The sequence below is a fragment of the Rhea pennata genome, chromosome 3 (genome assembly GCF_028389875.1).
Source record: "Rhea pennata isolate bPtePen1 chromosome 3, bPtePen1.pri, whole genome shotgun sequence".
In the NCBI taxonomy this organism is placed as follows: Eukaryota; Metazoa; Chordata; class Aves; order Rheiformes; family Rheidae; genus Rhea; species Rhea pennata.
Genome location: NC_084665.1, coordinates 12,029,876 through 12,046,207, shown reverse-complemented (window position 1 = coordinate 12,046,207; position 16,332 = coordinate 12,029,876). Strand labels below are relative to the sequence as shown.

The following is a 16,332-nucleotide window of genomic DNA, read 5'->3' as shown; positions in this document are numbered from 1 at the left end:
GTTAGTACTCAAATGTAGACTATGTGAAGGTTTTACTGGAAGAATGGTTTCAGATTAGGGTAATTGAAGGCTACTTGAAAAAATGTGGCATGGACTGAGAATCAGAGATCCTTTGTAATATTGAGCAAATCACTTAAACTAATTTTTTCATGGATATTTTCTAATTTACTCTGAAGGCAAGCAAAACTACAGTTTGTGCCTAATTGGATTTATGAAACAGGTGTTAGAATAGTTTTGTCTTGTGCTTCAGTTTCCTTATCAAAAAAATGAGATGGCAGTATCTGCTATTTAAGTGCCTAGTATGAATACATGGTGGGGGGGGGGGAAGCTAGCTTACCTGCAGACTATATTATTATGCCCATTTTAAGAGGCATTTGGGAAAAATTGCAAGACCAACTTGAATACTGTATTTATCGTATAATCATCAGTGGTAGTTTGTATATTTGCTATTTCTTGATTAAAAACAACAAAACAGGAAAAGAAAAATCCCGAAAAATCAGTTTCAGTAATATGTTGATTTCCACACCAGCCCTTAGCAGTGTTAGTCTTTTAAGCTAACATTTCACAGTGATAAATAATGCAGCTTGACTGCCATCGTTATTGGTCTGTGAAAATTAGATTTGTTTTTTATGAGCTATGTGAAGTTATTCCTCCGAAAGTAGGATCAGAATTGGATTAGGTTTTGAGGCTTTTTGTCCTAGAGTTTCCTAACATGAACGGTGCCATATATCCTAAACACTTAGGATTGTGAATACACAGTTAGTTTGCTAACAAGCATACAGAGCTTCAGTATAATATGCAAGAGAGGTTGCTTTGAATGTGTGATTGAAGTTTTGAGTGTGTAATTACATTTTAGAAATGATAATTAGAATCATAGAATCAGTAAGGTTGGAAGAGACCTCTGGAGATCATCTAGTCCAACCTCCCTGCTCAGCAGGGTCACCTAGAGCATGTTAGGCAGGGTTGCATCCAGGTGGGCCTTGAAGATCTCCAGAGAAGGAGACTCCACAACCTCTCTGGGCAACCTGTGCCAGTGCTCCGTCACTCTCACAGGGAAGAAATTCCCCCTCACATTCAGGTGGAACTTCCTGTGCTTCAATTTCTGCCCATTGCCTCTTGTCCTGACACAAGGGACAACTGAAAAGAGTTTGTCCCCATCCTCTTGACACCTTCCCTTCAGGTACTTGTACACATGGATAAGATCCCCCCTCAGTCTTCTCTTCCCCAGGCTGAAGAGGCCCAGCTCTCGCAGCCGTTCCTCACAGGGCAGGTGCTCCAGCCCTCTGGTCATCTTTGTAGCCCTACACTGGACTCTCTCGAGTAGCTCCATGTCTCTCTTGTAGTGGGGAGCCCAGAACTGGACACAGTACTTGAGGTGAGGCCTCTCCAGGGCTGAGTAGAGGGGCAGGATCACCTCCCTCCACCTGCTGGCAACACTCTTCCTAATGCACCCCAGGAGACCATTGGCCTTCCTGGCCACAAGGGCACATTGCTGGCTCATGGTCAACTTGTCATCCACCAGCACTCCCAGGTCCTTCTCTGCAGAGCTGCTCTCCAGAAGGTTGGCCCCCAGCTTGTACTGGTGCCTAGGATTATTTTTCCGTAGGTGAAGTTACTCTGTTATGTAACCTCTTCAAAATGTTAAAAGTATGCTTCCCTCAAAATTGGCAATATAAATTTGAAGGATAACTTCAACTGTATATATTTGTGTCTCTTTCAGAAATAGCTGCATAATTCTTGTCCGAAACTTTCATTTCAGCCAAAAGTAGGGATTAAATGGTTAATTTGACAAAGATAACATCGTATAAGAGAACGTCTTACAGTTACACTACTTTGGCTGATATAGAAAGGTCTATACTATGCCTATAAAGTGAAGGTGGATGCACTTTGAAAGCAATTATGTTTGGAAGGGAGAGTTAAATCTTGCAGCTCTAAAAAGCTGATGACCTCTAAATTCTGTGGAACAGACTCTGGCATCAAACTGGATGTTAAGCTAACAGACTTAAGACATTTTGTTTCTACAAACAGTGGTTGTGTCACCTCACATAAACTCTGATTGAGTTATCACAGAGTGCTTTAGTTTGATTGCCAGCATTATAACTGGAGCTGTAGCAGATGATCTAGCATTTGTTGCCAAAAAGACAGTAATTAATTCACAGCTAATACTACTCAGTACTATCTTCCAACTTTGCTGAACATAGAGTTGCTTTCAATTTAAAGCCTTAAGAGGGAAGTATCATGCAGCTTGATTGCACTCCTAGCTGTAATAATGTGGGCATGACCATAAGCCCACATACATAAGTATGTACATAGAAGTAAGTTGTATAACTTAAGAGCAGCTGCACAGGGTCCACCCAGCTCAGTAACCAGCATCCAAGAACAGCCAAAAGGAATGCTTAAAGAACAGTTTAAGAACAGAGCAAGTACATACTTCCTTTTCCCTACCCCATTTGCTATAACTGACTCCAAACTCCTGAATCAAAGGTAGTTTCGGTATATATAGAGGTAACCAATGGCTTTTTTGCCATGAAATTGTCAGGTTAATTTCTAACATCCTGCAAAAACCGTATATCTTAAGTATGGGTTATATGAAGAACTGTTTCTTTTTATTCATTTTGAACTGGTCGGATGCTAGCTTAATTATCTTATTAGAAGAAATCTGCTGAATAAAATCTACTTTTTTTTTTTAGTGTCCAGTCACTGACTCAGGATTCTTCAGTTCTTTAGTCAGTCCTCGTCTTTATTGCCTTGAATAACTTAGTGTCATCAGTGAACATCTTGTTGACCAGAGTAGTGCTACTATAGGTGTGTTTGGAATTCGACTTGATGTTTGTGAGAACTGTCCATTGTTTATTTCTAATTTGTTTTGTTTGTTTAGAACCAATCTTTTGTACGCAAGATATTTCTTTTTTTTTTTTCTTTCTCTCTCTCTCTCTCTCTCTTTTTTTTTTTTTTTTTCCTGTAAGCTTGCTTGGTTCCTTTAATGAAGGAGAGCCTTTTCTAAATCCGTGTCATGCAGGTTGTTATACTTTTGGCTACCTCATGTCTCCCAGTCCACCAGTACTGCCAGCCTGCCTCCCCCAGCCCCTTCTTTCCTTCCTCTGCTTCACTGTTCTTGCAGGAAGAATAGCATTTGCCATACTGCTGGCAATGTGCTATAAGGTTTAGCCAGTAGTTCAGGGCTGTCACTTACTTTGTTTTGTTTCTTTGTGTTTAGGGTGAGATCTGAAGAGAATCTCAGGAGTTTGGGGGATTTAATTAGGAAATTTAGTTGGGTTTATCTGCCTTGTGTTTTCAAGAAACTGAGTATATCTGGGTTTTGGGAAACTAAAAGGAAATGTCTCTCAAATAGAAGATGCTTAATCTTAACAGTAGGAGTTGTTCCCCTCTTCAGTAATATGCCAAGTAAATGTGCTCTGCTCCTCTAAGTGCATGAAACTCATGGCAGAAAAAAAAAAGCCCAGTCATGATGTAAATCCTCCTTGGAATCAGACATAATAGTGCAAGTTCACTTGCAATTCAGAAATCTGAACAGCAAAGTGCAGCTTTAATGGTGGCTATAAATTGGCCAAGAAAAAATTGGAGCTGGAGAATCCAGAAGATGCTTTGAATGAAAATCTTCTTTCAGGAAGCAAGATAGGGTGCTTGATGGAATAGACAGGAATTTCTTCCAAGAAGTAGTAGGAAATGATATATCTTAGTAGGAAATAAGTCCAGCAACAGTTTACGTTGAGTTCTTACAGTGAAGAACAGCTCTGTGGAGTAGTGCTTTAAAAATATAAACTATTTTTTAATACGCTTCTATGTTGTGTGTGTGGTTTTTTTGTTTTTTTTTTCTTTCATGCTGCTGTCACTGTCAAAGTAGGATAACGTGAGAAGTAACACTAGTACTCTCAACACAAGCATAGTTAACAAGTGGTGTTAATTTGTCATTTAAAAATAGCTTTATTAAAATGAAATTTATTTTTATCTGTGTGTTTTCGTGTGCCTTTTATTTTAGCAACTGCTCAACAAAACTCTTTACTACATCATTTTAATTCCTGTGAATTAACTAATTTGCTAGTATATTTCTTTTTAATTCTTTTCCCTCCAATAGTTACATTTTCTTTTAATATGGAATAAAAAGATAAAATGCAGAAAACTTTCCTATCTGGTTATTTCAGTGGACTGTATGAAATGTCTGCCAGGGGGTGCTATATGATTGGTCAGAGCTTGATCTGTGCACCAAAGATGGAAAAAAAATTGATTTTTCTTAGTATTTTCAATTCACAGCTTGCAATTCACAAGGATTGTTGAGCATGCGTATGTTGCATAATGTGTTGTTACATAATAATTTGTAATGGTTGTAATAAAAAGAGTGATGCTTGTGTTTGTATTTCTGACTTGCTGTTCTACCACCATAATATGAAGATTTCAGTATTGCCTTGAACTTGATTTGTGATTTAATGGTGCTAGAAATTCATATTTGTTAGTCTTATATGAGAACTGAATTGTTCACTTAAATGTTTTCTGAATTTTTAACGTAGCCTGAAAATACTTCAGGGGGGAATAAGTTTAGCTAATAAGAGGAGAGGTTTTAGGAAAAGTGGAAATATGGACCTTTTAGTAAAAACTTTTTGCATTAACTTTGGGCAAGAAATGTTAGTGTGCTGTAATAAATAGGCCAGTGGTTGACAGTCTGTTTAAAGTCTACAGAACTGGAATTAACAAAAAGATATGTATGAATTTTGCTTAAATAAAAAAAAAAAGAGAGAGTAAAAGCAAAGTGCCTTTAGTCTTGCATTTTGCTCTATATGTATGATTCAGTGTTTTCAAGGAGTCCATGAATACAATTCTAATTTTCTCTGTAATTTTTGTTTTATCCGTGTTTCATGGACTGTGTCTATTGGGTCTCTGAAGGGTGACTTAAGAAAAACAAAGTTGTGTGTGATGTCTGTATATATGACACTTCTAAGAACATCTATAATTCTACTGTAAAATTTTGTAGAAGTCTAGATATGCAAAATAGGTGGAAGTTACTAGTCCAGAAGTTGCTGTCAACCTAGTGATTACCAAGTCTCAACTAATGGTTGCTCAGTTGTACAGTATCCCATTTTGTAATGATCAAGTTTGCTTTTCTTTTAAGTTTAATAACTCCCGTTCTGTTTGCCGGTTCACTCTGGGTAATTTGAAGTCCACAAGTGTACATAGTTGTGGTTTCTTTGCCCTGTTCTTTCACTATAAGCACTATAGCTCAAAGCTAGTCATCCAAATTTGGCTGAATTGAACAGACAAGAAACACCATTTTTATAACCAATAGATTTTAATTTTTGTGCAGATCTAGCAATGATCATGGGCCTTCTCCATATCCACAAGATCTCAGTTTCTTGGTGTTCATTCCAGATAGTACTTGTAACTTCTGCCCCACTGAGAATTTGTCAGTGTACGTATGTACATCTGAAGTACAGTAAATTGTTTGTGAAGTTTGCTCTTGTGAATAAGAAAGGTAAACTAGGTCAGGCAAAAAGGGAGATAGAGGTCTGTGGAAGCTGACCAGAAGGAAGGACTGCTGTCAGTTCCCTGCTCTGAAACACATGCTGGGATGCATGTGATCAGAAGACTTGACTAAGGTGGTTTTAGCGGACTAATTGGATATTATAAATAGAACTTTACTGAAGAGTTTGCAGTGTTGTGTAGCAAGGAGTAACTTTTAAGTGCTAATAATTTAGCTCAGTGGTGAGGAGGAGTTATCATTGAAAAGTTAGACAGTTTGGGGAGAACGTCTCTGTTATTTACCTAAGTGCTTTACTATTAAATAATGGAATAGTCAAGATATGAGGTTATAGATTTTTACTTGTATTAATCCTGCTGGTACTATGGTAGTCTGATAGTGTCCATAATTCCTTTCACCATGTTATACGATGACCAAGAGGTGAGTAAATGACTTGGAAGTTTTATGGCAAGCAAGTGCCATGCCTGTGAGATCACTGAACTAACAGAGACTAGTGCTCTGTTTCTTTCTCTTCCAGTGACCTGTATACTGACTATTGCTTGTTTATCTCTTTCTGTAGAAAGGCAATAATGATGAAAAAAAGCCTACATAAAAGTTTCATTTATTACCTATCCCTGATAATGTGTGTACAAGATGAAGATCTTGTGCCAGTGAATTATGTAATGCAGATCTTGAGGTCCTTTGTCATCAGTATGCAGAGTAAAACTACAACCTTTTGAAAATGGAGAGATGCACAGAGTTCTCAACTCTGAGCAAGATGTGCCTGTAATTTTTATTTTTACTTTTATTTTACCTTTATCGGTAATGCATCATATTATTAAGTCACTATTCTGACACCATCTCTACTAATACCAACCTCTCATATAGATGAGCGGTGTTGAGGAGGATCTGCTTCCACTTGTTTTGCACTCAGTCTCTTAGCCTCCCTGCAGAAAAACTGCTCTGCTTTTCTGAGCTTATGTGGTTGGGCTGTGACTAAGTATTCCATCCAGCGCTTCAAGCGCGTAACAGAGTTGCACCCAAAGCACAGCGCCTGTAAGTGCGGATTACGCATGGATGGTTTTCCCTTACTGCCTTGTGGGGTTGCAAGGAGAATGTGGAGGACTGGAAAGATGTTGTCAGGTCCTTGAAGATTATTCCTGTATTGCAGGAGTAGTTGGGGTGACGAAGTTGAGGAGCCCTTACTCTGCCATATAGCAGCTCTTTGTATAGCTTGCAGAGCAGGATGGGAACTAGTCCATGTGGTCTCTAGTTTTGTCACAATCCATGCACGTATTTGACCTGGTGGACATGCAAATCTTACAGAGGGTTTGTAGGGTAATAGTTTTGCTCAGGTTTTCATGTGTGGTCCTCTGCTTCCTCATACATGTTTTGCTTCAATATGCAGCCGCTGCTTCTGAATTTTCAGGAGCCAGTGGTAGCAGCAGAGGCATATTTATCCCAATGTAATGCTTGCTTTTGATGAGTAGCAAAGCCAGGTATCATTCTTACTCACCCAGCTTGTAGCTCTGCCCACAGGTATTTGCTGTATTGAGATCACGTCAACTTGTAGATTTTTCTGTTCAAAAAAATCTGTTAAAAAGTGTGCTGGCTTGGTTTATTTTGAGGTGTTCTTTGTTAACTTGTGTTTAATAAATTCTGTTATTGATCTGTCCCCTGCACTCCCATTAGTCCTCAAGTATAGTGTTTCTATCTGCCCCTCCCCATTCTATCAAGTGTTTAGGTTTTACCTCTTAGATCTCATTTTAATCACAGAAATGTGTTGTCCAAAGTAGCTGTGTTAATCAACTTTCTATCATAGAAACTGTTCTTTTCTTTGTGAAGGCAGATTAGTTTGTGTTTACAGTTTTAAGAAACTGTTTGGTATTTATTAGGATTTTGGAGAGAAATGCCAGTTTTCTCAATTGCTTTTAGGTAATATACTTGAATGACTGTGGTAGCTTAGCGCCAGCTTTATGTACTTTAAAACAGGTTTAAAGGAGAGTGAAAGAGGTGAACTAGGTGATTTTTGGTGCCTCACTGGGGAAGTTTGAAAGAAGTGAAATGCTCACTCTGTATACTTTGTGAGAATTGTAAACAAGAATTTTGTGTTCTGTTGGCTCTGCCATATTGATTTTATTCATAGACTGTTCTTACAGCTGTTCTAGTCTTCTGAAAAATGGTGATATTGCTGTTTTCTGAATTTCAAACATTTAAAATATCATTTTAAAAGCTCATAGCTTAGATAGGGAACTTGTGCTTTTTTAACTTCTGTAACCTGTGTGTACCTCAAAGAGTGTTATGACAATCTGGATAATGTTAGGTCAAAACTAATTTAAACCAAAAATATGGCAGTATCTACAATTTTTTCATGAGCTGAAACTTCTAAAATGGGAACATATAATTTTGGTCTGTTAAGTATAACAATTTTTTTATTCCACTTTAGAGAACACTTTGTTTCTGAATGTGGGACTTAGATGTGGAAAATACATGTTTTTATTTTCAAGACCTAGGTGGTCTTTAGACTGTGTTGGATTATGGAACATAAAAATATTGGTTGACTATTGTGTGGCTTTAAATATATGGGTGAATGCACAGATATGCAGTTAAGGTAATAAAGTAGTAGCCTAACTTTATGGATATCAGAATGAGCTCATATGGTATCTATTTACTTGTCAGCAGTCAAAAACAATAATTTTAACAAAAGCTACTTATTCTATTCTCCTCTGTATAGAGCTGCTTCTTGGCCAGAGAGATTTAGATGAACATAGCTTCTATATTTGTTCAGCAGCTTGTTTCTACTTGAAATTTTAACCATCCTTGTAGCTGAACAATAGTAGAACTCCCTTTTCATTTCAGAAAAGGTATAAATGTCTCTTACTGATGCTTCAAATACTCTATGTTAGGCATTTTTATTGATGCCCTTTGCTGAGCATGGGGAGGAAGAGATTTCCAAAATATACAATTAATCAATATTTGTTTAAATGAAGTAAATTTTAGTTAGTTAAATGCCTTTGAAATATCTTTATAGGGTTTAGTTTAGCAGCTTTTAAGAGGAACAAGAGGAAGCTGGAGTTGGCTGAAAAGGTGGAAACGGATCTCATTCAACTAAAGAAAAGAAGACAATCAAATGAAAAGGTAAGTCCATGTTTCAAATATTTTTGTCATCCTAAACTTACAACTGACTACTGATAAATTTCATATTGTATCTATGATGAGACTAATATGGAATCAAAAGGCACTTCTTGACCACCTTAATGTCTAGATGATGTAATGATAACTTTCCTAGTGCAATTGACTTTCTGCCTTGCTATTTGAAAACCAAACTCTGACTTTATATCTTGTTTGTGCTAAAATGTATTTTGCTCATGTTGAAAGGGAAATGTGGCAAATGTAAACTCAAATATTTACTGAAACGTTTTGTTTAGCTTGGGATCTTTGTTTCCCACTTTTCAATGTTTCCTGAGTGCGCTGCATAATGGACCTGGAATTGGTGAAATTTGAAATATCCGGTAGGTAAACATGTGCATCTGTGCATGCATCTAGCATTGACCTGGCCCATATTACTTGTTCTCCTTTGCTACAAAACTGTTAAGATTCTCTCTATTCCCCTCACTCTGTTAGTTTGAATTAGAGCCTTTGTTATCATTTGAGAATGTCCATTGCAGTGTTTGTGTTTATTGCTAAATATCAATGTATAGCTTAAAAATTTAAATATATGTTCTTTATTTGGGTTTTATGCCATTAGGATCAGCCAGTTCTGTTAGCTTTGGTAGCCTAAGTGTTCACTGCCTGTGTAATTGGCGTAGGTTTATGAGAATAACGTATAAACTCCAGAGAACTGGCCAAAAAGGTGGTATTCTCCGTAGTCCATCCAAGTTCAAACCAATGATAAATTAGGCTTATTTCTTCTGTATTTGTAGATCAGGACTTTTGCCTAGTGGGGTTCTAATTCTCAGTTTGCAAGGAGATAAGATCTCTAAAAGAAAGTAAGAGTAGAGAGGGGGGAAAGCAAGGTGTTTATTGGTCTTGGAGCTTGTCCTGTTTACAGGATTTCTTGCACCTCCTTGTGAAACTTCCATCTTCTCTAGTGTTAAAATGTAACTGAGGGAGGAGGGGTCTTTGTATTGACATTCATGTAATAAGGGGCAAGTCAATGCTTGAAACATATGCCAATGCATGAGCTTACCGACCTGCAATTTGAAATTTCAAGGGCTCCAGAGTCATGTGCAGCGCTTGTGGGAGACTCCCAAAGACCAAAGATGGTAGGTAATGGAGGTGATCAAATAGAACTCTACTCGCTGGTAAGTAGTAACACACCGGATTTGTCAACATGCTTGGTGCATCCTATCTTTGGAGGGGGGAACAACGAACAAGCAAACCATACCACTGCTAGAATGACAAAGTGGACAGCTTGTGTTATGCAAGGTAATTGCGTTCTTATGGGAAATTTTAATTCTTCAAAACATGATAGAAATGAAAAATCAAATTCTGCAAGAGCGAATTCTGTGAGGAAATATTTAAGAGCAATTCTCTCTGAGCTATTAGAAAATGGCCATTTAACAAAGAAGAGGCACCTTAACTGTGATTCCTAAAGTTGTGCTCTCAACAGTTGAGATGTCGTAAGAGGTTTAAAAATGATTATTTTGTAATCATTTTAAAATTTCTACAAATTAAAAATTAATCTTCTTGTCAAGGTTGAGCTTTAATTGATAAATACTGAATTTATTTATTTATTTGCTGTAGAGTTGCAAATCTTTCAGCAGGACTTGCTGGCTGTTTTTTGTCTAGTTTCAGCCTTTCTGTTGCTGCAGCCTTATGCTGCAGCATAGCCTATATGCCTCTGTTCCTGATACTGCACAGCTGTTATAACTTCTGATCAGTTTTAGTCTCTGAAATTTGAGAAGCTGGGAGAAGAGCAAGGTAGAAAGGATGTTAACAATGTTAAAGTTGAATGGAAATGATAATTGAAAGGCCTGTATGAAGAGGTGGTACTGCAGACCGAAGGGATAGGCTGAAATTAACTGCTTTACATACAGCTTTAAAAATTAATTTTCATTTAAAAATTAAATTATACCAAGTTTAAAAGAATTAAAGACTATGTGAATTTAATAAAAACTATTTTGGAAAACTAGACACTGTAACTTACCAAAGGAGTTTTATTGTAGTAAATAAATGGGATGTTTTTTTGCTATATTTTTCGTTGTTTAATCCAGTGTAGGATTTGTAGAAGGTTATGCAACAGCATGTAGAAAGATTTTAGTAAGTCACTGAATTTTGAAGGTATGAAAATTGAAAAATATTTTAAGTTGTAGTGATTTATATATTGATTTACATAGTTTTAAGAAATTGCTCTTGTGTCAACGTGAATTCATTGAACAAACTGCTAAAGGTCTTGATATGATATATTAATTCAGGCAGACACCATTATGAATTTCTCTCTCTCTCTCTTTGTTTTTTTAAATTATAACTAGTCAATTTAGCCACTTAATTTTTTATCCGTGAATCAAATTTTTTATAGCTCTGTGAAAATAATTAAATGTAGCAGTCAACTGTAAGCAACGCTACTGTCCTAGTTATTCTTGCAGTATGAAAGGAAGTTTTTACTTAAAGAAGAAATTCATTTTCTGTCCCACGTAATATGAAATGCTCCTCATTAATAATACTTTTTAAAGTTTTAAAGTAGATTTCAAAGCCCATTTAACATGGGAAAAGAGACCAAAATGATTTTTATCTATTCCAGTTTTTAAAAGATCCAGTTTTTATTCCACTGTATATCTGTGGAGTACAGTATGAAATAATTCTCTCATCTTGAACATGGAAGGTCAGACAAGGTGTTCTGTTTAAATATCAAGCAGTTATTAAACTGTAAAGTTACTTTGTATGTAACAAAATCACTTTGTGTGTTTAGAATGTCCCTACTCAATGTCTAAAGTGCGAACGTTGCAGCAATGGTCCATACTCTGTCCAGATTAGATTGTTGTGAGTGTGCATGGTGCTATGTTATAAGCTGCCTTAGAGGGAAATTTCTCTAGAAATTGATCAGTGGGTCCTGATGCTCAGAGAGTAGTTACATTTTTCCTTGACGTAGATGGATATGTAAGTCTTTCTTAAAATACTTTAGTAAATAAAATCTTGCTTAAAAGATTCCTTCTCTCCGGTTAAATACTGCTAAAGCTGTAATCATCAGCAATACTTTGTCTAGGACATCTTAAGTGTGAGATTTTTAAAGACAAAAATGTATGAATTGCTGGTATATTACTTTCTAGATGCGTATTACGCTCTCCACTATTCTGCTCTTCTGTGTTCCCGCTTGGTCTGTAAGGGCCATCACTGGACATACTTGAAGATTTGTCTATTGCTGTGGTCTTCTGTTCTGAATGGGAGGGCACTCTAAAAAGCATTTTTAAGGGGATTTTACTTGATCTCATTAGCATTATATGTCAAATTCTGTTTACTTGTGTGGCTATTTAGGTAATGACATATAGACAGTAATTGCTTGAATCGGATTCGTTTTGTGTTTTGTCAGTTATGATGCTCTGAGACAGAGCAAGAGTAAAGTATTGAAAGCAACTTCTCTAGCCCTTTTCCCTGTGTTCTTGACATGGGCTTCATATAGAAATTGTGTTGACTAAAATGAATATTTAGTGACTTCTTGAGAAGTTAATAGTAATTCCTTCCACAGAGCACCAGAACAAATTTTTCATACTTATTTTGTATTAGAAAACCAAAAAGAAAAATTGCATACCAAGTCAAGAGGGAAAAGTTCCTCTGTGTAGATATTTTCCAGCAGGCACTGGGTAAATCTCTTCTAAAATATTAATCCTTTCAAAAGGAGTTTGTATGCTTTTTGTGAACAGCTCTGAGGAGTTAGATAAAATGATGACTATTTACATTTTTATCTTATGTGAAAAAGAGGGGAAGGATGGGATTTCTGAACTACTTGATGGAACTCTGTATTTGAGGGAATGAATACCTTCCTGCACTGTGTGTGTTCTTAGTTAGAACATTTGGTCCATGATTACACAAAATTGACTTTTTTTGCTGTCACAAGATGCAAATTAACTAACATGAAATCTTACTTTTGACAGTGACCTTTATCTATTTCCATGCAAAATATTAACTATATTATAGTTAATATAATCAGTATTAGATTGTACTACTACATTTTTTAAAACCTAAAGCCTCCTTTCACAATTGACTTCTTAATATAACTTATTAGTTAAAGTCAGATATGGGATTTGTTTCCTGTTCCTTTGGAACTTACAGGATTTTGAAATCTAAGATGTTAAATTCATAAGTTGAATATATGAAAAGCTAAGGGGGTAAGCTGGATCTCTTTTTAGTCCCTATTGGACCCCTTTAGAGTTGCACTTGCTTAGTGTTTTTGTCAGTCTATTAAGCTTGCTTACTTTTTTCAAATTTTAAAATTGATAAACTTCATGAATTGTAGTGTTTAATGTATTTCTATTGATCACACAGCATCAATAGTGATTTTTTTTTTTTTTTTGTAATCAGAAACTGATATTAATGAGAAAGAAGATGCAGAATTGCTGTACTTTGGTGATATGGATTTTCTTGAGAAGGTTACTTTGGCCAGGTTAATGTGCTTCCCTTAAGATAGGCTGAAAAGCCTTCCAATCTAAAAATTAAATGAAAGCAAGCAAACTGTATCACAGGATTGACAACAAATACTCTGCGAGAAATAAGCCTTCTTTTAAAGAAAATAATGGCGAAGAATGTTTTTATGCAATATATACTAGTAAATGATTGTAGTTTTTTGATTAAAATATCTTTAAAAAGATGATTTATGTAGCTCTTAAGTAAACTTTTTATGTAAGAGAGACTTAAAACTGAATGTGGATGGCAGATTCAGCAAATAGTTTTCCAGATACTGCAGAGTGGGCTGCAACCACTTTGCTATTGGATAATATAGAAAACTCTATTCTGAGCCTCATCCTTTTAAAATTTATTTTTGTTCATCATGGGAACCTCAAGTATTCCATTTAATATGACTTAAGATTACATAGGTGGCCTTAATTCTAGCATTTTTTGAATTTGATAGGCATAATTTTTCACATCTATAATTGTCTATTAATACAGGGTTTTTTTTGCATATACAATCTCCTGTAGTGAAAGGACCTGCATAATACTTGTGTTTCTTCTCTGAATAGAAGTCTTAGGATCATAGGAAAATTCATGTTGGAAGAGTGTTATCCCATCTGGTTTTGAAAACTTCTAAGGATAAAGATTGTGCAACTTAACTGGGCAGCCTGTTCCACTGCTTAACCTAATCTTCACGATCTCTTCAATCCACTGAATAATATTGTCCTAATGGACTAATATCTGTATTAGATTGTGACCGTCAGTCCTGGGATGTGTGAAATATATTTGCCCATGAGGTGTGTGTGTGGGGGGGATTGTTTGTTTGTTTTGTAGATGGTAGTGCAGAGATGGATTCCCTAATTTCCCTTTCTCCTTACAGCTTGGAAGAGAGCTTTTTTTTTTATATATTTTATTTTTTTTTCCTTTCACTTCACTTTTCCTTTTGCTCTGTCCTCTCGAATTCCTTTTGCTTCTCCTTCTCCAACCTTCCCTCATTCTGTTTTACCTTTCTGTACTTTTCAGTTCACTCTCTCTCTACACACCAGTTGACACTTCAAATATATAATTTTTCATCTTTCTTCTTCTCGCCAGGTCCTCTACTTTATTGTTAGGACATCAGTCTGATTCTAATATTGAATATGATTAGTGCAAGCTTATGAGTGTAGAAACTTGTTCAGAAATAACTAGATATAGAGGAAAAAAGAAGCTTAATACTACTCTGGGTTAAAAGTGGAGGAATGGTGTTTCAGTTGCATGAAAAATACATACGCTGTAGAACACTGTAGTGCTGAGTTGCCTGTTTTTCCTATCAATGCTGGTACAGTATCAATTCTGATGCAGGATCAACTCAAGTATTATCTAGTATTTGTAACTGAAGTCTGGCCAGAGTATCATGAGTTTGGGTCTTGTCAGAATCCTAGTTGACAAAGTTGACATTCTGAATTACCAAGTAAACTTCAAATTATCAAGTCTCTTCATCAGTTAAAGTTTAATAGTTGGATAGAATGTTTTTTTTTTTTTTTTTTTTTTTTTTTTTTTTTTTTTCCCCCTGGATCCTAGTTTGTGAGCATTTATACAAATAGCTTAATATCCTTTAAGATTATTTACCTTGATAAGTTCTTGTAGGATTTTTTTATGCATACAAATGTTTTATACAGAAAATCTTGATCAGTTTAAATCCTGGGGACTTGTGCAAAAGCAGCTTTCCTCTTTGTGGGTATGTGGTGGATGGTATCAGTTTTACTTGTTCAAATATATATATATTTTTTTTTGTACACTGCATGCTGTGTCCCATTAAGAGAGTGTAACTGAGCATCTAGTAGAGTGCCCTGCCACAGGTTCTGCTGTGGGGGGAATCTGGGGCAAGCCTAAGGAGAGGGGGAAAACTGCTTCTTCCCTTAGAGTGACTGAACATGGTGTGTTAGGGTAGTGGGGAAAGAAAGGAAAAATCGGGAATGAGAGGTGAAACAGTTGGAGTATGTGTGAGGCAGCAAGCAGAGAGCTTGCATCAGGAATATATATTGAAAGACTGCCACTCTTAGTGGAGCAGGTGTGCCTCAGAAGTGAAGGAGGAGGAGACTTGTTCAGCAACCCAGAGGGAGCTGAGAAAAATTTATTTCAAGCCAGTATGCCACTAAAGATGACTGAACTGAAAACCAGCCTGGGAGAAAGGAGCTGCTGTCCTATTAAGGACAAAGTCAGCGTGGGGGAGACTTCTTTTCAAGACTTGTTCTTATGTCTCCCTCAGCATATCTGAATTTTCTCTTTATAGGGTAAGCTTTTCTTGTTTTTTGTGTTTTATTTTTATTTTTTAATAACACATAGCTTTAAAGATTGGAAGCCCCTGTGTTGCCTTACCTCTTTTTTTTTTTTTTTTTTTTTTTTTTTTTAAAAAAAAAAAAAGCCTCAAAGCTTTTCAGGGAGAGGTCTTGTGATATGGTATCTGTGGAATGAGTTGATGAATCATTTCATAGTGGACAAGTATCCACCACTAAGATAACAGCATTATTTGACATCTTTGTGAGTAAAAGCAGGCAATTTAAGCATTGGATGAATTATGAGATGTTTATCACCTTCTTGTTTCCAGAGAAGTTTTCTTCAGAAAGTAGTACTGTCTTAGGCAAGAGAGCGTTTTGAGAAGATTTATGGCAGCACCAAATCAGTATAATATGCATGGTAATTAAGTACTATGTTCTATAGCATAGCTTGTCTGGTTTTGTAAACATTAGTTTGCACACTCTTTAAGAAGTGCGATGTGACTTTGATCTGCTGCTTTAGTTGTTGTTTCTGTTTGTGTGTCCTGCAGGAGAATGACTCAGGAACACTGGATACAGTTGGTGCAGTTGTTGTTGACCAAGAAGGAAATGTTGCTGCTGCTGTCTCCAGTGGAGGTTTAGCATTAAAGCATCCTGGGAGAGTTGGTCAGGTGGGAATGACTGTTCAGTGTTACAAGGAATTAATTGTCGTTGTTAAACCCTCTGAATGGACATTATGCTAGAGCTGTGATAGTAAACTGATGTTTTCTCTCCCTTCCCATTAAAATCTGAAGGCTTTATCATCATATTGGAATGCAAGTTTTGAAACACCATCAGTGTTATAAAACATGGACAGGCAAGAATTTGTTCTTCTACAGTTAGTTAGCTTTTGCCAGGGCTGTTAGTATTTAATTTCTCAAGATTAAATACTTCTGTAATAATCTCCTAAAAATCTCTCTTTTAGAGTGTTTTAAAATAAGATTTTCATAAATACTTAGGTAA

The 16,332-nt window shown here is 36.3% G+C and overlaps 1 protein-coding gene across 4 annotated transcripts in view; it reads left to right on the top strand.

Annotated features, from left to right (window-relative positions):
- TASP1 (taspase 1) overlaps positions 1-16,332 on the top strand; it is a 95,493-nt gene that overhangs the window by 25,209 nt on the left and 53,952 nt on the right. For all 4 annotated transcript variants that reach the window (XM_062573509.1, XM_062573510.1, XM_062573508.1 and 1 more), the window contains 2 exons: positions 8,502-8,608; positions 15,882-16,001. In XM_062573509.1, coding sequence (XP_062429493.1) covers positions 8,502-8,608; positions 15,882-16,001 — 227 coding nt within the window. The remainder of the gene's footprint in view (positions 1-8,501; positions 8,609-15,881; positions 16,002-16,332) is intronic.